Below are 26,714 nucleotides of genomic sequence, written 5' to 3' on the forward strand. Positions count from 1 at the left end.
GTGTACATAGCAGAGAAACAGAGATGTAAATGTTTCAAAGCATTGATAGTCTAGGACAGTGATTCTCCAACTTTGGCATGCCTGAGAATTATCTGGAGGGCTTGTTAAAATACAGATTGCTGGGCCGGCCCGGTGGCTTAGCGGTTAAGTGCGTGCGCTCCGCTGCTGGCGGCCCAGGTTCAGATCCCGGGCGCACACCGACGCACCACTTCTCCGGCCATGCTGAGGCCACGTCCCACATACAGCAACTAGAAGAATGTGCACCTATGACATACAACTATCTCCTGGGGCTTTAGGGGAAAAAATAAATAAACAAAAATAAAAATATTAAAAAAAAAATACAGATTGCTGGGCCCTAACCTCAGAGTTTATGATATAGGAGGTCTGTGTAAGCCCTGAGAATTTGCATTTCCAACAAATTTCCAGGTGATTCTGCTATTGGTGCTGCTGGAGATCACACTTAGAACCATTGGTCTACGAGGAGAAAGAAGGGAGTCTTTAAAATCCATCACTTGTCTTTTCCCATTGACTAAATGGTCATAGAAGGTTCAACAAAATACTATGATTTGGGAATCTGAGAGTTGGCATCTTGAACTGGGGTAGTTCAGTTACCATTTAATTACCATTCAGTAGGATCTCTCTTGGAACCAGAAAAGCTACACTAGTTTTTTTTTTAGGATATTTTCACAGGAGACCTTTATTGGTTGTATCTCTTGATTGGTGTACCTCACATAAAAAGGACAATATTTTATTTAGAGCTTCATCAGAAGGTTACTTGCATCCTTAATTTTGAAGTACAGGGTATGTGTGTCTTGAGAGACATACTACGCTTTTGGCAGAAGAGGTGCATATTATAAAAGAAATAACATTGAACTAGAAATGAGGAGTCTTGGATTCTAGATTCAGCCGTTCGGCCATTATTTAGATCTCACTTTGGAGAAGTTACTTTACCTCTTTGAATTTACCCCAGTTTCCTTGTATTTAAAATGAATGTAACAAGACATGCTCTGCTTATGTTACACAGCTGTCGTTATTTAGGGAAAGATGAGGTATAAGGAAAAACCAGTAGCTTAAAGGCATTAGCTATAGAAACATTTAAGGTAAATGCCATCAAGCCCTTAAACATCAGCTTGACATTGACCATGGATATGTTAGCTGTTTTTCCTTCCGGATGACTGGAAAGAAGGTTGAGAAGAAAAAAGAAGGTAAGGGTGAGAACTGGGGAAAATGTTCTGTAATCTAATATGAATACAGCGCATTATATTTGTTTTAAACAATACATAAATTAAGTACTATGTTTAAGTGTAAGGGAGAAAGTATCTAATTGAGATTATGTGGAATATGCTATTTTACTGAAAGGTAGGGATGGATTAGAAGGGCTGACTAGCAAGACATTAAAGTGTACATTTCAAATTTCAAGTATCTCAGGTGTTCTGGACAGTGTCCTGATATCATAAGAACTAGCCTTAGTACTAGGAGAAAAAAATAATTAGACGCTGTACTGTTTGATTTGGTGGAATGCCTGCCTAATAATTGTCTTTAAGGGTTTGAAAAGGATCCTGTGTTTCTATTGTGGTATCCTTGAATTTTAGGTGAAGTAGGGGTGGTGATGTTTTTGTAACTCGCTTTTTTGGTTCCTTTGGTTTAACATTCATCTGTTTATAGGATTTGGTGTGGTGTTTGCTTGTTTTGTAGTATAATATTTTAGTATTTAACCTGCTTTTCTCAGTAAATTGCAGTAATTCAGAAGTGATTATAAGCATTGTTGAGAATTTTAGAGTTTGGTTAATTAATTTTTCCAAATCTAAAATTTTAAGTTTTTACTGTGTAAAAGATGTCTATTGTTTGGTGGTAGGGTTTTATTGTTATCTCTATGTACACTTAACTTGAATTGTGAAATCTAGACAGGGCATTATTCTTAATTCTTTCTATGCTAAATTTAAAACCTGATAGTGTACTTTATTTCTCTTATTTCTTTAGATTCTTTCAAACATTCCTATTTGGTGGCATTAGCTATTTTCATTGCTACTAATGTATTTATTGTTGGACAGCGCATGTAAGCTTTGGGGGAGACATTAACTTACCTCTCAACTCTTTCCTTTGCCTTATACCTTATTATCATTTTCCAAAAGTTTGTAGCAAAATCAGACTGAAGATGACACCACTTCATTTTTTTGGATCATTTGCTGTGAAGGACAGCTCTGCTGTCATCTTTTTGTACTTTCAGTGCCTGCATTTTTTTTCCTATACCTTGCCTTCCTTAAGCATGAAAACACCCACATTTTTGGATTTCTCATACTGTCAGTGTCATAATTATCTAGATAATTTAGTCCTTCCTGTTAAATATGTCCCTGTATCTGTCAAGGGAGTTGGCTGTATGACACTTGGCTTATTCATTCTTCATCTGGCACCTCTGATTCTGCCTAAGCTTTTGGTTTTATGTTTTCATTAATTTTTATTTTTTTCATAACTTTTCTTGAAATTTATGTGCCCAGCATCAAGAAGTACCTCTGTTAAACTTTACCTTTGAGAGCTTGTGTGATCTTTAAGGTAATGTATTAATGTGTTCTGGATCTTGATTACCATAGTTGTACTTAAAAATGAACAGAGACAACTACTAAACACCAGGGATAAAATAATCTTCAGTTACTGTTGTTCTATTGTTCTCTAAGGCACTGACTTGAATTTTAGGGGACCTCTACTTGATATCGGAGAGACTATGATAAGGGAAATGAAGGCTTCTGCCTTTTCTCATTGCCCATAAGGGAAGGAATGAAGATACTCTTAAAAGAGAACCTGCCAAGCGTGGTGGGTCTTTTTGGACCAAAGTGTGTGTTGCTGGTGTAGGTGATCATAAGTTGTATGAAACAAAGGCTAGTAGGAATATAACATAACAGAAACCTTTTGTCCGAATTCTGGTTAAACTCTAGCTTTTAAGAGTTCCAGTAGGCCCGGCCCCGTGGCTTAGCGGTTAAGTGCGCGCGCTCCACTGCTGGCGGCCCGGGTTCGGATCCCGGGCACGCACCGCTTCTCCGGCCATGCTGAGGCCGTGTCCCACATACAGCAACTAGAAGGATGTGCAGCTATGACATACAACTATCTACTGGGGCTTTGGGGGAAAAAAATAAATAAAAATCTTAAAAAAAAAAAAAAAAAAAAGGAGTTCCAGTAAGATAGAGTAAAAACACTCCACACTGTCTCTCCCACTGAATACAGCTATAAAGCCTCACAGCTATTTGAAAGCTTTTACAAGTAAATAGTAGGCAAATTGGAGAAGAAGATGCGAATTCAAAATACCACTGAACCAGCAGTGAGATTACCATCCCTCTCCCACTCTTGTAACCCCATTCTTCTTGCTGCTTGACCCTAGACATAGACACAGGCACAGAAATATGTGGCAAAATAGAGCAACTAAAACCCCAGCTTTCTGGCCGGATGACCAAAAAGAGGAGCCCCAGGGAACCAGAAATCACGGGAAAGATTGCAGAAAGGGAAGAGCTCAGGAAAGCAACCCTATATTATTGTTTTAAACTCCTAGGCCCACTGTTGAGCTACACATTTGTCACATGTGAATCTGATTCTAATCAGCATGCCTAAGACTTTAAGAATTGAACTAGCAGACCACCACCAGGTCCCAGACTGACCACTGAGTGGCACATGTTTGGAACGGATCCAAATAGCACTACAAAGACTTTCAAAACTGAACTGACATTGGAGCCACAGCCCACAAAGGTGATATTGGAACTTGTAGCCTAAACCTAACTGACGTGTTTTGCATACTAAAACAAAAATAACATTTGCCAAAGGATTTAAAGAAGACCCAGAGTCTTAAAACACAGTGTTCAAAATATTCAGGATACTATCCAAAATTACTTGCATGAAGAACCAGGAACATCTCAACTTGCATGGGAAGAAACAATCAACAGATGCCAACCCCAAGATGACACAAATATTAAAATTATCTGACAGACACTTTCAAGTAACTACTATAAAAATGCTCCAAGACAGCTAATCTTCAACAAAGGAGTTAAGAACATACAAGGGAGAAAGGAAAGTCTCTTCAATAAATAGTGCTTGGAAAACTGGACAGCCACATGCAAAAGAATAAAAGTAGACCATCTGCTTTTGCCATTCACAAAAATTAACTCAGAATGGATCAAAGGCCTGAAGGTGAGACCTGAAACTATAAAACTCCTAGAAGAAAATATAGGCAATACACTATTTGACATTGGTCATAAAGGAGTCTTTTCAGATACCATGTCTACTTGGAAAAGGGGAACTAAAGAAAAAATAAACAAGTGGGACTTCATCAGATTAAAGAGCTTCTACAAGGCAAATGAAACCAGGATCAAAATGAGTAGACAGTCCACCAGCTGGGAGAAAATATTTGCAAATCATATATCCAACAAGGGGTTAATCCCTGTAATATATAAAGAACTCATACAACTCAACAACAAAAAAAAACCCGATCAAAAAATGGGCAGAGAAAGCGAACAGACACTTCTCCAAAGAAGATATACAGATGGCCAATAGGCATATGAAAAGATGTTCAACATCACTAATCATCAGGGAAATGCCAATCAAAACTACACTAAGATATCACCTTACACCCATTAGAATGGCTATAATCACCAAGACAAAAAACAACAAATGTTGAAGGGGTTGTGGAGAAATGGGAACCCTCATTCACTGCTGGTGGGAATGCAAACTGGTGCAGCCTCTATGGAAAACAGTATAGAAAAATTATTTTAATTAAATCAAAATTTTAAAATTAGAATTTAATTTTAAAAAGTTAAATTAAAAATAAATTTAAAAAAGTATGAGCCAGCTATTCCACTACTGAGAATCTACCCAACAAACCTGAAATCAACAATCCAAAGAGGCGTATGCACCCCTATATTCATTGCAGCATCATTCACTATAGCCAAGAAGTAGAAGCAAGCCAAGTGTCACTTGACTGATTTGGATCAAGAAGATGTGGTATATATATACAATGGAATACTACTCAGCCATAAAAAAGACAGAACAACATGCAACAACATGGATGGACCTGGAGGGTATTATGTTAAGCGAAGTAAGCCAGAGAGAGAAAGATAAGCACCACATGATTTAACTCATATGTGGAATATAAACCAACACACGGACAGAGAGAACTGTATGGTGGTTACCAGGGGCAAGGGGTTTGGAGGGTGGGCACAAGGAGTGAAGGGAGGCCTTTATATGGTGAGTGACAAACAATAATGTAAAACAAACATTTCACAATGTTATAAAGTATTAAGACATCAATTAAAAAAAAAATGCTCAAAGAAGCAATTGCAGACACTCTTGAAATGATTGGAAAAGTAGAAAGTCCCAGCAAAGAAGTAGAAGATATAAAGAAAAAGTTCTAAAATTTCCATTTTGGAACTGAAAATGACAATAACCAAAATAAAACACTTGCTAGATGGGCTGGATAGTAGAAAAGAGATGACAGAGGAAAAACTCAATGAACTTGAAGATGGGTAAACAGACTTCATCTGATCTGAACACCAGAGAGGAAAATAGATAAAAAAGAAACAAAAATGAAAAACAAAGCCTCAGAGAGCTGTGGGACAATGACCAAATATTTGGCATTCATGTTATTGAAGTCTCAGAAGAGAAAGAATGAGATGCTAAAAATATATTTGAAAAAATAATGGCTGAAAACCCTCCCAAATTTAGAGCAAGACATAAACCTCAAGATTCCAGAAGCTCAGTGAACCCCCAAACAAGATAACCATAAAGAAACTCAGGCTTGGTTATATCATAATCTCAGAAAACTAAAGATACAGGAAAAAAATCTTGAATCTAGCCTGAGAAAAAGGACACTTTCCATTAGGGGCACAACAATTCAAATGATTGTAGATTTACCATCAGGAACCATGGAGACCAGAAGAAAGTAGCAAAATATTTTTAAAGTGCTAGAAGAACTGTCAACCAACCCAGGATTCTGTATCCACTGAAAATATTCTATAGGAAGGAAGGTGAAATAAAGACATTCTCAGATGAAGGAACAAGAATAGAATCTGTTGCCAGAGACCTACTCTAAAAGAATTGCTTGAGGAAGTTCTTCAGAATGAAGTGAAATGATACCAAAGGGAGACTTTAAACATCAGAAATGAAGAACAGAAATGGTATAATAGACTGTTCTTCTGCTTTTGAGTTTTTAATATATGTTTAATTGAAAGCAAAAATTATAACATTGTCAGAGACTTTCAGTGTATGTATATGTAATACACAAAATAACTTATGAAGTATGGAAAGTAAAAGGATATACATGGGTAAGGTCTATATTCCACTTGAAGTGGTAAAATATTGATTCTAAATAGACTGAGAAGTTAAGTGTGTATACTCTAATCTCTAGACCCACCACTAAAATTAAAAAAAAAAAAACTATATAAAGAGATAGAATAAAATACAGTAGATAAATTAAAATGAAATATTAAAAATGTTTAAATAACCCTAAAGAAGTAGGAAAGAGGAAACAGAGAAATGAAAAGCAGAGGGAACAGACAGAAAACAAATAAATGGTAGACCTAAATCCAAATTTAACTAAGTCATTATATTAAGTATAAATGGTCTGAATATACCAATTAATAGATAGAGATTGTCAGAGTGGATTTAAAACTATGACAACTGTATTTGTCTACAAGAAACTTCAAATGTAATCATATAAGTAGGTTAAAGTAAAAGGATGGGAAAAAATGCTCATGTTAGAAAAGAAGAAAGGTCTCAAATCAATAATCTAAGCTTTTACTTTAAGAAACTGGAAAAAGGAAAGTGGTATATACCCAAAGCAAGCAAAAGAGGGAAATAATAAAGATAAAAAGCATAAATCAATGACTGAAAACAGAGGGGAGAAAACAGAGAAAATCCGTAAAACTGAAAGCTGGTTCTTTGAGCAACAAAATTGATAAATCTCTGGTAAGACTGACAAAGAAAAAATAAGAATATGTAAATCACCAGTATCAGGAAAGAAAGATGGGAAATTTCTACAGACCCTGCAGGTGTCAAAAGGATAAGAAAGGAATACAATGAACAACTCTATGCAACTAGTTTGACGACTTAGGTGAAATGACCAATTTCTTCAAAAGCACAAACTATCAAAACTTAGCCAAGATGAAGTAGATAACCTCAATAGTTCTGTAATTATTAAATAAATTGAATTTATAGTTAAAATCTTTCGATAAAGAAATCGCTAGGTGCAGATCATTTTGCTTAGTAAATTCTCCCAAACATTTACAGAAGATTTAACACCACTTCTAGACAGTCTCTTCCAGAAAATAGAAGCTCTTCCAATTCGTCTTGTGAGGCTGCATTACCCTGATACTAAAGCCAGAAAAACATTACAAAACAAAACTATAGACCAATATCCCTCATGAACATAGAAGTAAACATCTTTAACAAAATATTAGCAAATCAAATCTAACAATATGTAAAAATAATAATGTATCATGACCAAGTGGGGTTTACCCCAGGAATGCAAATCTGGTTTAATATTTAAAAATCAGTCAATATAATCACCATGTTAACAGTCTAAGAAAGAAAAACCATGTGATCACATCAGTTGATTCAGAAATACATTTGACAGATTTCAACATGCATTAATAATAAAAATCTCAGGAATCTAGGAATAGAGGGACTTCCTCAATCTTATCAAGGGCAGCTATTAAAACCCTACCACTAGTATCATTCTTAATGCTTTCTTTCAAAGATGAGAAAAAAGGCAAGGGTATCTGCTTTCATCACTATTATTTAACTTTACATTGTTAGTACAATAAGGCAAGAAAAAGAAATAAAAGGCATATAGATTGGTGAGGGAGAAATTAAATAGCATGTCCTTTTGTTCTCTTAACTGTCTTTTACAGAGCAAAAGTTTTTAATTTTTATGAAGTCCAATTTGTCTTTTTTTTTTTTTTTCCTTCTGGACCTGCTTTGGGTGTCATATCTAAGAACTCTTTGCTGGACCTCAAGTCACAAAGATTTTCTCTAATGCTTTTTGCTGGAAGCTTATAGTTTACATTTTGAGTTAATTTTGTATAAGGTGTGAAGTTTAAGGTCAAGATTCATTTTTTTGCATGTGGATGTCCAGTTGCTTCAACATTTGTTGAAAAGACTATGCTTTCTCAACTGAATTGTTTTGCACCCTGGTCAAAAATCAGTTGGCCATGTTTACATGGATCTGTTTCTCCATTCTCTATTTTGTCTTATTAATCTATGTCTATCCCTTTGTCAATACTGTATAATTTTGATTACTATAGCCTTATATAAGTAATTCTGAAAATTGCATGATGTAACTCTTCCAATTTTGTTCTTTTTTTCAAAATTGATTTAGCTCTTCTAGTCCTTTGCCTTTCCATATAAATTTTAGAATCAACTTATGCATATCTACAAAAAGTTTTATTGAAATTGTGTTAAATCTATAGATCAATTTCAAAAGAATTGAAATCTTTACTATGTTGAGTCTTGCAATCCATGAACACAGTATGCTGCCCATTTATCTATGTTTTCTTTTATTTCTTTCATCTGCATTTTGTGGTTTACAGCATATAAATACCTGTACATGTTAGATTTATACCTAAGTATTTCATTTTGCAGAGAGCTATTATAAGTGGCATTTTTTTAAAATTTAGGTTTCCAATTGTACCTTAATGGTATTTAGAAATATCATTATTATGTGTGTTGACCTTGCATCTGGCAACATTGCTCAACTCCTTTATTAGTCCTAGGAGGATTTTGGTTTTTGTTTTTTTGTAGGTAACTTGAGGTTTTATGTGTAGATAATCATGTTATTTGCAATCCTGTTTCCACCAGCAAGCCTCTAACTCAATGGCTGACTGTTTTTACCCAACTGAGCTTGCATATCATCTTCACCCACTGTGTTAGCCAAATCTGCATTAATGCCCAGAATGTCCTCCTGTCCTGGTTAAAAGTACCTGGTTTTTCTGTATTGTGCTGACCAAGATACATTGTTTTTGAGAAAGTTTGTTGTAAATACAGGGCCAACCAAAACTATGGTCAGTTTCAATTTTTGTTCGAGTTTTGCAAAATTTTCTAAAACTTGTGTGTGAGATTTCAGAAAACCAAAGTATTATTGCAGAGTGGGAGAAAAGGTTTTGCTATATGTAGGTAGGAGAATTTGATGACAGAGGTCAATTTAAAAACTTTTTATTTGGTGCAACTATCTTGCACATGCCATTTCTCTATAGAGAAAGACTTTAAAATATAGCTTGTTGTTTGATTTCTGCTGGGGTAGATTAACTAAAATTGTATTTTGTCACCTAGAAATTCCAGATTATGACACATCAGACTCTAAAACTATGTATTTTATTTAAAAGGCCAGCATCAACAAAAGAGAGTTTACAACTCCTGAAAATAGTTTTCTAGCAGTTTATATGTAAATAAACTCACAATTTAAAAGAAGAATTTCTCCCTGTAGTTTGTGGAGCAAATGGAAAATGGCTATTAGTTCATTTTCTTTAGTTAAGTGTTTTCTGCTTTACTAAAGACTCTGTTACCTATGGCTTATTCTGTCTTTCCTCTAATATTAAAATCATCTGAAGTGATCTTTACTTTGTATCTCCTTGAGACTGCCTATTTCACCACAAGCTGTTTCCTGTTTTCATCCTGCTCTTTTCTTTAATATGTTAAAAATTTGGTTAGTGCTCTTTAAATGAATATTCTCAGTATATATATAGGGTTCCTCAATAGATTACTTTCAGTTGACTATCTTGGAGTCTGATCTTGTTTGAATATTTGTCTAGCAACCGGTGCCAGGTTCTTTCCTCCTTTCCCTCTATAGTAATAAGACTTTGGGATTTGAACATTCTTCCTCTTCTGGAAAAGCTTAAGGACCTGTATAGTGATATTTTATTTTGATGTCCTCACCTTGTTTTTTTAAAGAATGCCATTAGACACTTACCTGCCTTGGTGAAATGATACTGTGTTTCATGCATTTATTCCAATTTTAATGTCTTATTTATCTGCCTTTTAATAGGGCATCTTTCATGAGTACCCCTGTATACTTTAGTACCCACATCCTAAAAAATTGTACCTTGTAGATTTGGGCATTCTGGTTTAAGTATGATGAAAACTGTACAATAAAACAATACTAACTCACTTTCAATTTTGGGCATGAAGGTAAATATAGACTAACTCTGTGAGAAAATTTGATATATTGAAAAGGTTTTTAATGAAAACACTTGACTCTGAGTTCTGTTTCTACCACTTATTATTTGTGTGACCTGTATGAAGTTTTCCTAACCTCTTAGAGCCTCACTGTCTCCCTTATTAAAAAAAAAGGGATGAAGTATATGTGTAATTTTCATATGTTATTATAGCAATTAATATATACCTTTCAGTGTGGTTGTGAGAATTAAATGAGTTAATTTTTAAGGAAGAGCTCTGTAAATCATATAGCATAGAACTGTTTCCTATGATATACAAAAACTGCCTTTATTTTAAATAATTTTCTTTTAACCTGAAAAGATTGACTATAGTTTGGCAGATTTCTCTCCAATTTACTGTTCAGTTTATTCTTCAGGCATTTCTTCCCTGTGCTTGAACTAAGGAGAGATTAAGCTCCAGCTGCCTTTCTTTTCTTCTTCTGTTCCATACTTCTCCCTTACCTAAATGCTGCCTCATCTGTTTCGAGATTCAAGACTAAAGAGTTTGTTGGAGTAAAGGAATCAGGAAATGATGTGCCCTTGGCTGTTAGGGGAATCTAATATTTATTTTACACCGTAATTTATTTGGTGAAGAATACAGAAATAGGCTTAGTGATCAGTTTCTTTCCCCCTCTGAGCATGACTGTGTGTAAAAATTGATTTTTTTTTTTTATTATTCCATCTTCTAGTTACAACAGTTGGAGCTCGCACAGATACAGCACAGAGATGCTAATCTCACAGCTCTTGCAGCTATTGGACCAAGGAAGAAGAGACCACTAGAATCTGGGTCTGGAAGTGAGGTATTGAAGTAATGTTTGTTATTTTATTTTTCATGGCAAGAAAGCAAGCCAAAAGGAAGCAAAGACATGCAGATATTTTACCCTACCTTGCACACTATTGCTGCCAAATGTTTGTTAAAACTCTACTTTGCCTATTTTATAAAATCTTAATTTTTGCCTGGTTTTTAAGAAGTATTTCACCTTGAACTTTACTCCTACCTCTTACTTATTTTATGCTGCTTCTTCCTGTCCCCTATCTTTAGTCCTACTGAATCTCACTATCTCCATTTTTTATTTCTGTGCATTCTTTCTACTGGTTTTATGTAATCTTCTCCCCTCTGTGTGTCTGAATCCTGTTAAGATTTATTAAGATCAAATCTGCCTCTTTATGTCTTCCCTAAACCCCGACTATTCGTTCCCACACTGACTTCTCTCCTTTTCTGCACACGTGTTTGTATGGCATTAATTGTTCTGTTTCTTGTATGCATATTTTTCTTTTGTGAAATTATAAACTTTTTGAGCAAGACTATAATCCTATTCCTTTGTATTCCCAAAGAACTGGGCATGTATATACTCAATAAATATTGTTAATTGTTTGATTAACACCTAGGAAAGATCTTACCTACATCTTTAGTGTAATTATTTGATATAATGTTAGACTTGGATCGATGATCAGGGCTGAGACAGAGGTAGGGTAAGAGCCCCGAGATACAGACAGTCTAGTTCTTTGAAGAGTAACTCCTTAGTTCAAATGCAGAGTTTTTTCTACTACAGGGGAGAGCTTTCAATTTGGAAGGTTGCATAGAATGGTGAAGTTTTAAAAAAATGTAAAATTCAGAAGATTAAGCTTAGTACCTTTAGTGTTCATAGATTACCATTTTTGTTGATAATAAATCAATAATAATAAATTTGGAGAAATTAGCTTTAGACCCTCATTCTTTAGTATTTTTTTTCTGTTTAAAACAAAGAAAAATTGTCTATTATCCTTAAGGTCTATTTGTACAATTTATATATGAAACTGGCCTCTTATCAATTTACATTTGATATTCTCAGAAGTCTCGGTGAAGTTGAATAGCATCAGCTACTGTCTCCTCATGTTACCCTGGCAAAAAGCAACAAATACCAATTATCATTGTGAACCAGATGTTTATACCATCAGCCTGTTGACTTTAAGGAGGGAAATAGTTAAAATTGACTGCTTGGGAGTACTTGGATTTGTTCTTAATTTACTGCTGTGGTTGGTAGCTATATATAAGAATATATATATATATATGAAATTAGTTTTTAAATTAACATACACTGTACAGATACTTATACAGTAAATTAGAACCTAGTTTAAGATTTAGAGTGTTTGCATGTGTGTATTGTGTATATGCATTATGTATGTATAGTGCTTAAGTGATGTATTTGGGGTCCTTTGGAATGTGAAGACATTAAAAACTTCTTGCATTAATTTTAGATCCTTGGATTAAAAAGGATCTTTTTCCCTATTAGCTATATTTTCAAATAGTTCATGTAACTTATTAATGATCCAACAACATTCATAACAATATTTCTTATTATTCTTGTTGAATATAAAGATAGATTTTATATTAACCTCATAACATCTAACAAGTCACATCATTATACATAAAAGCAATTTTTGGAGCTATGAAAGTACAAATTTTGGAATGACAGCATGCAGTTTTACTTTCAGTGCTTTTTTACAAATACAAATAAATGAGGCCTCCTGAGAACATTTAATTATTCAGTTGGCTTGAAAATGCTGATATTTCTTTTAAAACGAACTGGTTACAGTACCAGATCAGCTATATGGTGCGTGTAGTATTGACGTGCCTAGTATGTGTTGCTTAAAATAGTGTTCATTTGCTAACCAAAATGAAGAAATTATCATGTGGATAATGTATACTCTTGCTCTCTAAAAGCAGGGTAGAGTGCTGCCCTGTAAAATGCTAACTCTTGGGGATAAGAGGACAAAGGGCTTTTTTGAAACTGCTTAGCAATAAGTTAGAAAATTTGATTGAAATCAGAATTGCTTTCAGACAAATGTATATTTTTCCACAGTTGAATTCTAGTTCGGAGATGAATGTCAGATATTGATAACAATTTTACTCTCTCTCCCCACAATTAAGGATGCATTCCTAAAATGCATTTCTTCTTTATTGTACTTTTTTATCTGTGCACCTTGAAAATAAGGCATTTCATTTTGGGGATTCTTGTAAATATTTATTTTTAAACCAAGCATTCTTTAAATATTGTTAATCAGGCACATATTTTTTGGATAGAACCTATAAAATTATTCTGCAGAACCATAAATCTATAGTCTTAACCATTTACATTGATGATCTTACTATAAGATTAATAATAGAAATCATCACATTGCAGTATTTTATGATCAGATTTATTGGATGTAGAGGAAAGAAGATGAGAAAGACCATTTCAGAATAACATATTACGTTCCATTGTCAGGTATGTTTCATGCTGTAGCTTACAGAAAAGTGATTGCTGGGAAAGTTCTATTAATTTTTACATGTGTTTAGAGATGAATGTTTGAAAAATCCTGTATTACAAATAGTGTTCTATGGCAGTTTGCTGTAGATATTGTTAGAACTTTTTGTATAAAACTTAAGGTCTTGTTAGTATCTATTTTAATATTGTAGCAACTTACCTTTCCCTTTAGGTCCAATTTGATATTTAAAGCAATAAAGTAGTTTGTTTTTTGGGGGGACAGAGTGGAGAGAGGGAGGGTGGTTTTCAGAAGATTAATAAAAAAAAATAAGCAATTAAAAAAATCAAGATAAAGAAATAAATGGAGGGGCCAGCCCGGTGGCGTAGCGGTTAAGTTCGTGTGCTCTGCTTTGGCGGGCCGGGGTTCGCAGGTTTGGATCCCAGGCCCGGACCAACGCACCACTTGTCAAGCCATGCTGTGGCAGCCTCCCATATAATGTGGAGGAAGATGGGCACAGATGCTGGCCCAGGGCCAATCTTCCTCTGCAAAAAGAAGAGGATCAGCAATGCACGTTAGCTAAGGGCTATTTTTCCTCACCAAAAAAAAAAAAAAGGAAAGAAAAAGAAATAGTGAGGCTATAAAGGAATCAGAAAAGTTTAAAGAATCTTCATATGTTTTCTTTGTTATTATTTGGCCCCACATCTGGGTGCCTTAAAACACAAAGTGGTTCCACTCTGCTAGATGCCTGGTCCTCTGAAGGGCAAAGCATGTCATTAGGGCCCAACCTGTTTTAGATTAAAGATATCTCTGGGTTCGAAAATTCACCCATGTTTATTTTTTTGGCACCAAGGATACAAATTTAAAAATTACGTATTAAATAAAGCTCTTTTTAGAAAATAAACTGGACTTGTTTGAAGAAAAATCAAAAGTTATCTATGAATCAGTTCTGAGGCAGTGTAAAAGTAATAAAATGCATTGTGTTTTGAAAAAAAAACTTTTCTTGAGCTTTGTTACATAATAGGTATGTGACAGCATTTGAGATAGCTAAGAAGAAATAATTTGCATTAATTTGGCAAATATGTATTGAATGCCTACTATTTTGAAAAATTTAATTTTATTCTTATGAAAAAGAAAAATATTTGTAGTCATTTTAATCACCAGAAATCACCTGGGCATTCCACTAATTTGTGTATATCTGAGAAAAAGTTCACCAAACTCATAGTGGCACAAACATCCTCTCCTTGTTCCTTATGATTTAATATTATACCTTCAGTGTCTTAGGATGTTAAAGGTACTCAATAAAAGAATTGTTTAATGGAGTCCCAGAACTACCTCTGGGTTTTTGAAGAAATCTGTGGGGTAGGTAGCCATTTTTTCCCCTCCATGCTAATCCTTACAACAGTATTCCCTCTCTCCCTTCCATTATTTCTGTGCTTTGGTGGTGTGCCCCATCTGGGAAGTGAAAGTCAGATAGTTAAGTGCCGGGTAGTGATGCACCAGTTTTTTAAAACAAGCACAGAAGCACTCAGCAGCAGCTTCCATAGCCAAAAATGAAGTCTGGGGAAGGTGGGTTGTCCAGGAAAGACAGTGATGGTACTGGAGAGTGTTCTATCCAAGAACAGATGTAACTCTGTTGGCTTTGTGTGTGTCTGTATTAGTTAAGAGGAAAAATCAGGAGGCAGAGTAAGATGTAGTCCATTGCTTTGTCTTCTTCAGAGAAGATGTTATTAGGGATTTCTGGACCTAATTATTTTCCCATTTTTCCCTTTCCAAGAATCATTTCAGCATGGAGTAGGATAGGGCTTCCAAAGCACTAGACCTGTGGTGGTCTTCTCAAACACAGAGTGCCCCACACATTTCTTTGTTCCTGTCAGAAAATATTATTTTGTTTTTATTTCTTGACTTTTCTTCTCTATTCCCACTCACCTTTATGTAAGGGTGGTTATATAGAATTGTTAAAATAAGAGCTCTTTGGAGTTTAATATTTAGATTAGATTTCAGGGATAACTTTCTGACAGTGTTTAAACTAGCATGAATTTACCTAGGTATGTAATCTCTAAGATCTTTTCCAGTGCCAGCATTCTGTAAGTCTTTAAGTTTCTCTGAAACGAAGAGGACTCGCCCTACAAGAGTATTATAAGAAGGTAGATTGCTCATTCAACAAGTGATTATTGATTTGGGGGAGAAGGGAGAGGTCTCCTATGTCTGCCATGCTTTTAAGAATAAAGCAAGGGGAGTAGAGTAGATAGCTTTTTGTTTGGGAGAGAGGGGTGTTTGTTAACTCTACTCATGTTGAACATGTCTAAATGGTATAGAAGAGTATTACAAATAGCTCTTAAGTTTCTTGGGTATCTTTTCTGAAAATTTCCATGCATGTATAAGATTAACTCATATGAACTTGCCATTTTTATAGGTGAAAAACTATTGAGTATTGGCAAGTTCATATAGTTCAACCTAATATGATCATATATGTGTGCATATATATAATGCATATATGATAGTAATAGTTTGCCTTTATCAAGCACTTAGAATGTATTATCTTCATTAGTCCTCACAACTACTCAGTAAACTCATACTGTGATTTTTCCTAAATGAAAAAATTGAGGTGTGGGGAGGGTTAGTTACTTTTCCAGAGTTCCACAGTTAGTAAGTGGAGGAGCCCAGATAACATATCCAGAGAATTTGATGTTATCTGTGCTCTTAACTACTGTAGTGGGATCATCCTAAAAGTACTGTTCTGCAACTTGTAGAGCAATGTGTCTTGGATATTTTCCCGTACTGGTACATACTTTTGTGCCACAGTTCACTCACCCACTGATAGACATTCAGACTATTTTCATTTGTTTATTATAACATCCTGTATTTAGTGAGCATCCTATATTTTCATGTACTCATTTATTTTGCAGGATTGATTTCTAGAAGTGAGTATGCACATCTTTTTTAATTTTTTTTTTTTAATTTTTATTTATTTATTTATTTTTTCCCCCAAAGCCCCAGTAGATAGTTGTATGTCATAGCTGCACATCCTTCTAGTTGCTGTATGTGGGACGCGGCCTCAGCATGGCTGGAGAAGCGGTGCGTCGGTGCGCGCCCGGGATCCGAACCCGGGCTGCCAGCAGCGGAGCGCGCGCACCTAACTGCTAAGCCATGGTGCCGGCCCTGCACATCTTAAATTTTAATATATATTTCCATAATGCTTTCCAAAAACATTTTGCCAGTTTCCACCAGTGTGTGAATGCCTATTTCCCCATTCCCTTGTTAGCAACAAATTGATCCCTTGTGATCAATCATATAAAAATGTTTCATTCATGGCAATTTTTCATTTACTGTATCTCTGCCATTCCTATGTGTCCTCTTCAAAGGTTGAAGATGTGTTTCTATATGGAAACATGGTTTAGAAGTGTTGAACAACCTCTAAAATACCCTAGGGAAATAGGGTTTTTAAAAATTTATTTAAGTATTAAAATTATTTATGGACAATTTTTTTTCATAACTTAGAAATGTGTGTATTTTGAAGTAGATAACCAAGTTGAATTCTTTTGGGTATTTGAGTGCTCTTATGTAGATGTCATTTTGTTTACCATATTCACTAGTTTTCATCATTTGAAGATATGGATAGATTATATTGAAATATTAAGAGTGAAATGATTTGGGAAAACTCAAAAGTTTAACATCTGTTAGGGGACAAACAGAATTTCTCAAAGGTGTTCGTCTCTTTCTGTTTGCTGTTGTGGATGATTCTTCATTCCTAAAATGTACATAAGTAATTTGGCATGGGCTGGTTGATCATAGTATCCCTACAACTGAAATAGGTGGGAAACCTATTAAGTCTTCCCTGATTTGTATAAACAGAAGGGCTCTAGACCTGGGGAACAGAAGTATGACTTGGATGACCCCAATAAAGAGTATACAGCCCCTCAACCAGTCACCAAACTTAAGCCAGTTTGCAGACCCTTTGATGTTTGAATGAAGGGAAAGCTGGGTCCTCTTGAGGAAAGACCCTGCCATACTGCCAAAAGTTCGTGCTGTGAATCTCCTTCTAGCCTTTCTCCAAAAGAACTGTAGCCATTTACTAGAGTGACTGGACATTGGGGAAGGGGAAATAGACTTTTTAGGGATTGATGAACACTGACTCTAAACCTAATGAATTCTAGGAGACCCAAAACACCACTGTTTCCATCAGTCTCAATGGAGTTTTGGCTTAGTCCATCTCACAGTGGGCTCAATATGGTTATTTCCATATTCCTGAAATGCATAATTGGAATAAACATACTCAACAACTAACAGAGATCCTACATTGGTTCACTGACCTGTAGAAATGAAAGTCAAGTGGAAGCCACTAGAATGTCGTCTGCCTACCAAAACAGTAAACTCTTTCCTGGAAGGATTACAGAGCCACCATTAAGGATTTCAAAGATGCAGAACATAAGATGCAGAATTGATGGTTCCTACCATCCCTTCAACTCACCTATTTGGCATTGAAGAAGACAGATGGATCTTGGAGAATGGGTTATCATAAACTTAATCAGATGGTGGCTTTAATTGCAGTCGTTCTAGATGTGGTTTTGTTGGTGGAGCAAATCAACGCAACCCCTGGTATTTGGTATGCAAATATTGATCTGGCATATGCTTTTTTCCCTCTATACTTATTAGTAAAGACCGTCAGAATTAGTTTGCTTTCAACTGGCAGGGTCAGCAATACAACTTTACTAACCTGTCTCGGAGCTATATCAAGCCTTATGTCATAAGCTAGTCTGCAAGGACCTGGATAGCCTCTCCCTTCCACAGGACATTTTGCTCATCCATTATATTGATACCTTGCTGATTGGATCTGGTGAGCTAGAAGTAACAACTCCTGTAGACATTTTGGTAAGGTATATGCATACCAGAGGGTGAGGATAAATCCCGTAAAAATCCAGGAGCCTGTCATCTTGGTGAACTTGCTAGTAGTCCGGTGGTTTGGAGCATGTTGAGAGATCCTTACCAAGGTAAAAGACAACTTGCTGTATCTGACTTTTCCTGTAACAAAGAAAGGAGCACATTTGGATTTTAGAGGCAACATGTATCTCATTTGATCTGAAATGGGGACTGTCTCCCTTTCCACAAGCCTTGCTCTGCTCTGTTGCCCTAATTAGGAGCTCCAAAGCCTTCCCTTTGCTCTGTCCTTTAGTGTCTGGAGTCTGTTCTCTCTGTTTTCTCTATTTTATTTCCAGTGGGTTCTTCACTGTCAACTCTTCCCAGGACCTTTTCCTTTCCCTGTCACTTACACCTTTTGATGCCTCAGACTTGTGATTTCTTTAAGCATTCCTCCCCTGCCTCTGTAATGTAAATTTTTATGTTTAAAATTTTTATTTTCATCAAAATAAATGTTAGTATAGAAAACATAGTGAAGGAAATTAAAAGTTATCCACATCCTGTCACATTTTTACAAACTTCGTAGTCTAGTAATATTTTTGGTAACCTACTTTTTTACTTAATGATATAATACGTACATCTTATCCATGTCATTATATGTTCTACACATTTCATTGGCGTACTATAATTTATCCATCTCTCTTATTGGACATGTTTTAGTTTCCAACATAATGTTGTGTGAGCCTATTTATAATTAAATCTTTGACCATGGGTTTTTTTTTATTTCAGAAATAGAATTGCAAAGTCAGATGAGATATTTATTATTAAAGTTCTTTTAAAATATTTACTGCCAGTTGCTGTCCCCTAAAGTTGAACTAGTTTACATTTCCTACTAGCAGTATATGAAAGTGTCTTTTTTTTTTTTTTTAATTTTTTGTTTATTGCAGTAACATTGGTTTATAACATTGTATAAATTTCAGGTGTAAGAAAGTGTCTTTTTATTAGCATCTCATAAACACCAGATATTTTGATTTAAAAAAGTTAATACCATTTATTTCTCAGTCTTTTGAATTGTTACTCTCCTTTCTATTCTCTATTTACGAGTCATAATACACTTTGAGATGGCATTTGTATTCACTTATTCCTTCATTCATTCACCCAATTGTGCTAAGTACAGTGGTGAGAACAGAACTAGGTCTATGTCTTTTCCTCAAGTATTTTTATTGTTATCTTCCTCTGCTCCATTAAGTATTTGGTCACTGTTCCTCCAAGAGCAAATAGTGTTTTAATGGTGTTTTATATATAATATTTGAGGCTTTATGTGGTATTTTTTTCTTCAAAGCACTTTAATTATAGTTAGCATAATGATGAGCTTATGCTAAGAGAGTTTTTTTTTTTTAAGTTATCACACTTTAAGATGATTCCTGTAACTTATCAGGCTCCTGGAGAGCAGTTTTTGAAAGTGTGTCTATATGCATGCTGCTTCTGTAATTTACACTAGTATTACTCTCCTTAGGTTTCTTAAATTGTAGTGTTCTCACATGACCAGTTACACTGTTACGCTTATTCTCTAATGTGCTAGTAGCTGTTTGTTTCAGCCTCTTATGCATCTATTTGGTTCATACTTTAGTGACTATGAAAAGCATGAATTGCCTGTGTTATAAAGAATTGCCTGTAATAAATATCAGTTAGGTCTTAGAGGGTTTGCCAAAGTGATAGATGAGTGCTGATGAACAACAAACTAATGTTTATGGGAAAAGTGCTCCATTGCTAAGTATACCTTTCACAGTTTAAATGACAGTTAATTTCTTTGTGAAATTTTCCTAAAATGTTCCGATTGTCAGTGTTACCAGTGAAAACCCAAGTTTACATGGAAAAGAATGTATCTGCCTTAGATATTGCAACAGTACCTTTTAGAGTATGTTGTTGGATTTCTATTTATGCATTTTTCCCAAGAATTCCATAGAATATTGAAAAGAAGAGTAAATGTAAGTTGCTTTTGAAATGTTTATTTGAACTTGTTTTTCATCACTTCAAAAATAAACTCCGTAGCCATTAGCAGTCACTTCCCCTAGTGCCTGGCAACCAATAATTGGCCTTCTGTCCCTGTGAATTTGCCTATTCTGAGTGTTCATATAAATGGAATTGTATAGTACGTAGCCTTTTGTGTCTAATGTCTTTGACTTAGCATAATGTTTTCAAGGTCCATCCGTGTTGTAGCATGTATCAGTACTTCATTCCTATTTATGGTTGAATAATATTCCATTGTATGGATATAACACATTTTGTTTATCCATTCATCAGCTGATGGCTATTTGATTGTTTATATACTTGGCTATTATAAATAATGCTGCTATGAACATTCATATACAAGTTTTTGTATGGACATATATTTTCATTTCTCTTGGATGTATCCCTAGGAGTGTAATTGCTGGGTCGTATGGAAACTCTATGTTTGACTTTTTGAGGAACTGCCACACTGCTTTCCATAGCAGTCGCACCATTTTACATTGTTACCCACAACGCACGAGCGTTCCAATTTCTCCACATCCTTGTCAACATTTGTTTTTGTCTGTTTTTTTTTTTATAGTCATCCTAGTGGGTGTGAAGAGGTATCTCATTGTGATTTTGTTTTGCATTTCCCTAATGACTTATGATGTTGAACATCTTTTCATGTGCTTATTGGTCATTTGTATATCTACTTTGTAGAAATGAAGTCCTATCAATCTATATTTTTTTCTTTGGTTGCTTGTGTTTTGGGTGCCATATCTAAGAAATCATTGCCTAATCCAGTTGTCACAAACATTTGTACCTGTGTTTTCTTCTAAGAATTTTATAGTTTTAGCTCTTACGTTTACATCTTTGATCCTTTTTGAGTTCGTTTTTGTGTATGGTGTGAGGTAGGGGATCCAAATTCATTCTTTTACATGTAGATATCCAGTTGTCCTGGCACAATTTTTCTTTTCTTTTCTTTTTTTTTGGTGAGGACGATCAGCCCTGAGCCTAACATCTGATACCAATCCTCCTCTTTTTGTTGAGGAAGATTGGCCGTGAGCTAACATCCGTGCCCATGTTCCTCTACTTTATGTGGGACGCCACCACAGCATGGCTTGACAAGCAGTGCGTCGGTGTGTGCCCGGGATCCAAACCAGCGAACCCCGGGTCGCTGCAGTGGAGCACGCGCACTTAACTGCTTGCGCCACCTGGTCGGCCCCGCCCTGGCACAATTTTTTGAAAAGACTGTTCTTTCCCCATGGAATGGTCTTAACACTCATCGAAAATAAATTAATCGTAGATGTATGGATTTATTTCTGGGCTCTCAATTCTGTCTGTTGATCTGTATGTCTATGTCTTATGCCAGTGCCACAATGTCTTGATTACTATAGTTTTGCAGTAAGTTTTGAAGTCAGAAAGTGTGATTCCTCCAATTTGATTCTTCATTTTCAATTGTTTTGGCTATTCTGGGTCCCCTACATATTTTCATACGTATTTTAGGATCAGCTCGTCCATGTCGGCAAAAAAAAGCCAGCTGGGATTTTGATAAGGATTTATTGAATCTATAGATCAATTTGCGTAGTATTGCCATCTCAACAATATTAAGTATTCCAATCCATGAACATGTGATGTCTTTCCATCAGTCTTTTTAAAGTTCTTGCAACGTTTTGTAGTTTTCAGTGCACAAGTGTTGCACTTCATTTTGTTAAATTTATTCCTAAGTATTTTATTCTCTTTGATATTATTATAAATGGCATTGATTTCTTAATTTCATTTTTGGATTCCTCATTGCTAGCAGATACAAATAGAGCTGATTTTTGTATATTGATCTTGTATCCTGCAACCTTGCTGAACTCGTTTATTAGCTCTAATAGTTTTTGTGAATTCCTTAGAATTTTATATATATAAAATAATATAATCTGCAAATAGTGGTAGTTTTACTTTGTCCTTTTACTTCTGGATTCCTTGTCATTTCATTTTCTTGCCTAATTGCCCTGGCTAGAACCTTCAGTACAAGTTGAATAGAAGTGGTAAAAGAAAACATCCTTTTTTGTTCCTAATTTTAGAGGGAAAGATTTCAGTTTTTCACCATTAAGTATGATGTTAGCTGTGGGTTTTCATGGATGCTCTTTATAAGGTTGAGGAAATTCTGTTCTGTTCCTAGCTTGTGAAGTGTTTTTTATCATGAAAGGATGTCGATTTTGTCTAATGCTTTTTCTGCCTCTGTTGAGATGATCTTATGTTTTTTTCCTTTCTTAATAAAGTGTATTACCCTGATTTTCATATGTTGAACCAACTGTGCACTCCTGGGATAAATCCCACTTGGTCATTGGTATATGGTTCTTTTTATATGGTGCTAGATTCTATTTACTAGTATTTTCTTGAGGATTTTTGCATCTGTATTCATAAAGGATATTGGTCTGTAGTTTTCTTGTGATATCTTTGGTTTTGGTAGCAGGGTAATACTGGTATCATAGAATGGATTAGGAAGTGTTCCCTCTTTTTCTATTTTTTGGAAGAGTTTGTGAAGTATTTGGTGTTAATTCTTCTTTAAATGTTTGGTAGACTTTACTAATGAAGCTGTCCAGTCCTGAGCTTTTCTTTGGGAAGACTTTTTTGATTACTAATTCAGTCTCTTGTTACAGGAACATGTGCCATTTAATTCGTCTTTTGCTTCTTAGTGCCAGGCATGTATGCGGCCTTATATCCTTTTCCATTCTTGAGTCTTGTCTTCAGTGTCCATTCTTAAATTTGCACATATGAGTAAAGTGCTAGTAGCCTAACAAACCTTTCTTACCATTAAATGATTATTTTATGTTCTGACTGCAACATGAAAGGCAAGTTTGAATATTGAAACCATAAAGCAAATTAGGTAATATCTGCTTAATTTAGCTTAGAATGTGTTCTGCCACAGGGAACACTTTGGGAATATCCTGATTTTTCCTAAGCCCACGATGCTCTCAGAAATGGGCCGTTCACAGGGTTCTGATCATAGTAAATCATCTTCTGGATTTATCACTCCACTCAATAGTTTGATTTCTTTCTTTTTTTTTTTAATAGTTTGATTTCTAGTGTTATTTCTTGTGTTATAGTTTGTTGCTGTTGACATTGTTTTCGGTGGTTGTATTTGGTTTCCCTGATTAGAGATTTCAGCAAAATCAGTTGTTCTTCATTATCCCAAGTCAATCTTATATATAGCACAAAAAAGTACTTTTTTCTTTTGAAGACTAAATAAGTAATCATTAGTTAAATGATCAGTTTGGAATTAAAATCGTACAGTAGATTAAGTCTATTTACGGGATAATTTTTCATGCTTACAAATACTTTTGGCCATTAGCTTATAGACTAGTGATTCTCAGCTGGGGGCAGTACCTACTTCTGTGGTGTGTTTGCAAATGTGTGGAGTGTTGTTGTTTTGACACAGTGACTCAAGGGTTGAGGCTATGCTACTGGCATTTGGTGGCTGAGAGCCAGTGATACTAAACATTGTGCACTGTGAGGGGCAGATTCCCCTGATCAAGCTTACTCAGAATTCTAATAACACCTCCACTGAGAAACACTGATACATAAATTTCTCAAGCATTTCAATATACTTATAATTTTGAGTCGAACATATTCTAGGGTCTTACAATATCTTCCAAGTAACTTTTTTATTTACAAACAACTTTCCACATAATGTTGGAATAAACATTTCTTTGTCTGCAATTCTCTGTACCTGTCATAATCTTTGTGGATGTAGAGTTCTAACATCACAGTGCTTCTCAAACTTTTATACCAAAGCACACCAGACAGTAGAGAAGAGTAACCATGTTCCTTTGGGGGATGTCTTGAGTAAGAGATAATTTTTAATTAAAAATTCAAACAAACTTTGCTTTTGGTTTTTAGATTGAAGTATAATTTATATACAATAAAATGTGCTGGTTTTAATTATAACCACTATCCCAAATTAAAATATAAAACATTTCTGTGGCCCCAGAAAGTTCTGTCATGCCTGCAACCCCCTCCGCAACTACTGATATAATTTCTATTACCATAGTTAGTCTTGCCTGTTTTAGAACTTTGTATAATTGGGAATCGTACGATAATGTACTCTTTTGTTTCTGAATTGTTTCACTCATTTATGTTTTTGAGATTTATTCACATTGTGCATATCAGTAATACATTCCTTTTCAGTGCTGAATGGTATTCCATTCTATAGATACTCCATAATTTGTTTATCCATTGGACACTTGGGTTCTTTCCAATTTGGGGCTAGTATGGATAAAGCTGCTGTGAACATCCTTGTAAAAGTCATTTTGTGGACATATGTTTTCATTTCTCTTAGGTAAATATTTAGCAGTGCAACCGTTGAATCATAGGATAAATGTATGTTTAACTTTATAAGGGACTCTAAACTGTTTTTCTTTTTCTTTTTTTTTTCTGAGGAAGATTGGCCCTGAGCTAACATCTGTTGCCAATCTTCCTCTTTTTTCTTTTTTCTCCCCAAAACCCCAGTACGTAGTTGTATATCCTAGTTGTAGGTCCTTCTAATTCTTCTCTGTGGGATGCCACCTCAGCATGGCTTGATGAGCAGTGAGTAGGTCTGCGCCCAGGATCCGAATTGGCGAACTCGGGGCCACTGAAGCAGAACACGCAAACTTAACTGCTATGCCACCTGGCCGGCCCCTCTAAACTGTTTTTCAAATGGTTGTACCATTATCACACTCCCTTTAGCTGTGTACTTTTATTTTCATAATGCTGTCTTTTGGAAGAAGAGAAGGTTTTAACTTTGACGAAGTCCAGTTTATCATTTATAGATAGTGCTTTCTGTATCCTAGGTTTTGTGTACCCTGTAGTTATGAAGATTTTTTTCCTAGAAGCCTTATAGTTTTAGCTTTTACATTTTAAGTGTTTGATCTATCTTGATTTAATTTTTGTGTTTGGTGTGAGGTAGGGGTTGAGGTTAATTTTTTCATATACAAATACCCTGTTACTCCATCTCATTTATTGAAAAGACTTTGCCCATTGAATTACCTTATCATGACTTGTGTTGAAAATCAGTTAACTGTATATATGGACATATATATTCATACTCTATTTTGTTGATCTGTTTTTCTATATTTATGCCAATACCACAGTCTGTTGATTTACTGTAATGATTTTGAAATCAGATAGTGGGAGTCCTCCAACTTGGTCCCTTTTCAAGATTGTTTTTGACTATTCTGGGTCCTTTGCATTTTCATATGAATTTTAGAATCATCATTCTTACAAAAATGTGTAGATATTTTTGTTAGTATGGCATTGAATCTATAGATCAATTTGCTGAGAATCGATGCCTTAACAATATTGAGGCAGTATGAGCTTTGTATATCTCTCCATTTACTCTTATCATCTTTAATTTCTCTCTCTACAGTGTTTTAGTTTTCCATTTAGAAGTCTTTCACAACTTCCATTACATTTATACATAGGTATTATTTTTAATGCTATTGAAATGATCTTTTTAAAATTATACTTTCTACTTGTTTGTTGCTAGTTCAACAATCTTACATCCTCCAACCTGCTAAATTTACTGAATTGTTCTAGTAGTTTTTTTGTAAATTCCTTAAGATTTGCTAAACAATCGTGTTTTCTACAAATGAAAATAGAGTACTTCTTTCTTTCCAATCTTTATGCTTTTTATATCTTTTTTCTTGCCTTAGAGCACTGGCTAACATCCCAGTACTGTGTTGAATAGAAGTGGAGAGAGTGGACCTCCTTGCCTTGTTGCTCCTCTTAGGGGGAGAAAGCATTCAGTATTTCACCCTTAAGTATAATGTTGGCTCTAGGTTTTTCATAGAGGAACTTGTTCTCTTAGTTGACTGAGAGCTTTTATGATGGCAGGTGTTGAATTTTGTCAAGGCTTGTCTGAATTTATTTATCTGGTTATCATATGAGTTTTCTCCTTTATTCTCTTAATTTGGTAATTTATATTGAATTTTAAATTTTAACCAATCTTTTAATCCTGGGATAAATCCCACTTGGTCATAATATAAAATTGATTATACCTGTTTTCTATTCATTTATTTTGTGTAGTATTTTTGCATCTATGTTCCTAAAGATGTTGGTCTGTAATTTTATTTTGTTGTAATGTCCTTGTTTTGATTTGAGCTGTGCCAGTGTTCCCTCTTCCTTTTTTTTTTTTGAAAATGTTTGTGTAAGATAGGTCTTATTTCCTCTTTAAATGTTTGGTAGAATTTACCAATGAAGCCAGCTGAGCCTGGAGTTCTCTATGTGGAGAAAACTCAATCCTCTTTCTTTTGTGTTAGTTTTTGAAAGTTGTATTTCTCAAAGAATTTTTGCACTCATCTAGGTTGTTGAAGTCATTCACATAAAATTATTTGTGGTAACTCGTTGTTATCTTTTTTGTGTGCGTGAGGAAGATTAGCCTTGAGCTAACATCCATTGCCAATCCTCCTCTTTTTGCTGTGGAATATC

General features: G+C 35.0%; 1 protein-coding gene across 3 annotated transcripts in view; it reads left to right on the plus strand.

Moving 5' to 3' along the window:
* TAF4B (TATA-box binding protein associated factor 4b) overlaps nucleotides 1-26,714 on the plus strand; it is a 124,462-nt gene that overhangs the window by 86,097 nt on the left and 11,651 nt on the right. For 2 of the 3 annotated variants that reach the window (XM_004420981.3, XM_087439091.1), the window contains one exon: nucleotides 10,874-10,984. In XM_004420981.3, the coding sequence (XP_004421038.1) occupies nucleotides 10,874-10,984 (111 nt within the window). Of the gene's footprint in view, nucleotides 1-10,873; nucleotides 10,985-13,348; nucleotides 13,714-26,714 lie in introns of those variants that run through there. The other variant, XM_087439090.1, reaches the window with a different exon arrangement.

The sequence above is a fragment of the Ceratotherium simum genome, chromosome 14 (genome assembly GCF_057802395.1).
Source record: "Ceratotherium simum simum isolate JZ-2026a chromosome 14, ASM5780239v1, whole genome shotgun sequence".
Taxonomy (NCBI): domain Eukaryota; kingdom Metazoa; phylum Chordata; class Mammalia; order Perissodactyla; family Rhinocerotidae; genus Ceratotherium; species Ceratotherium simum.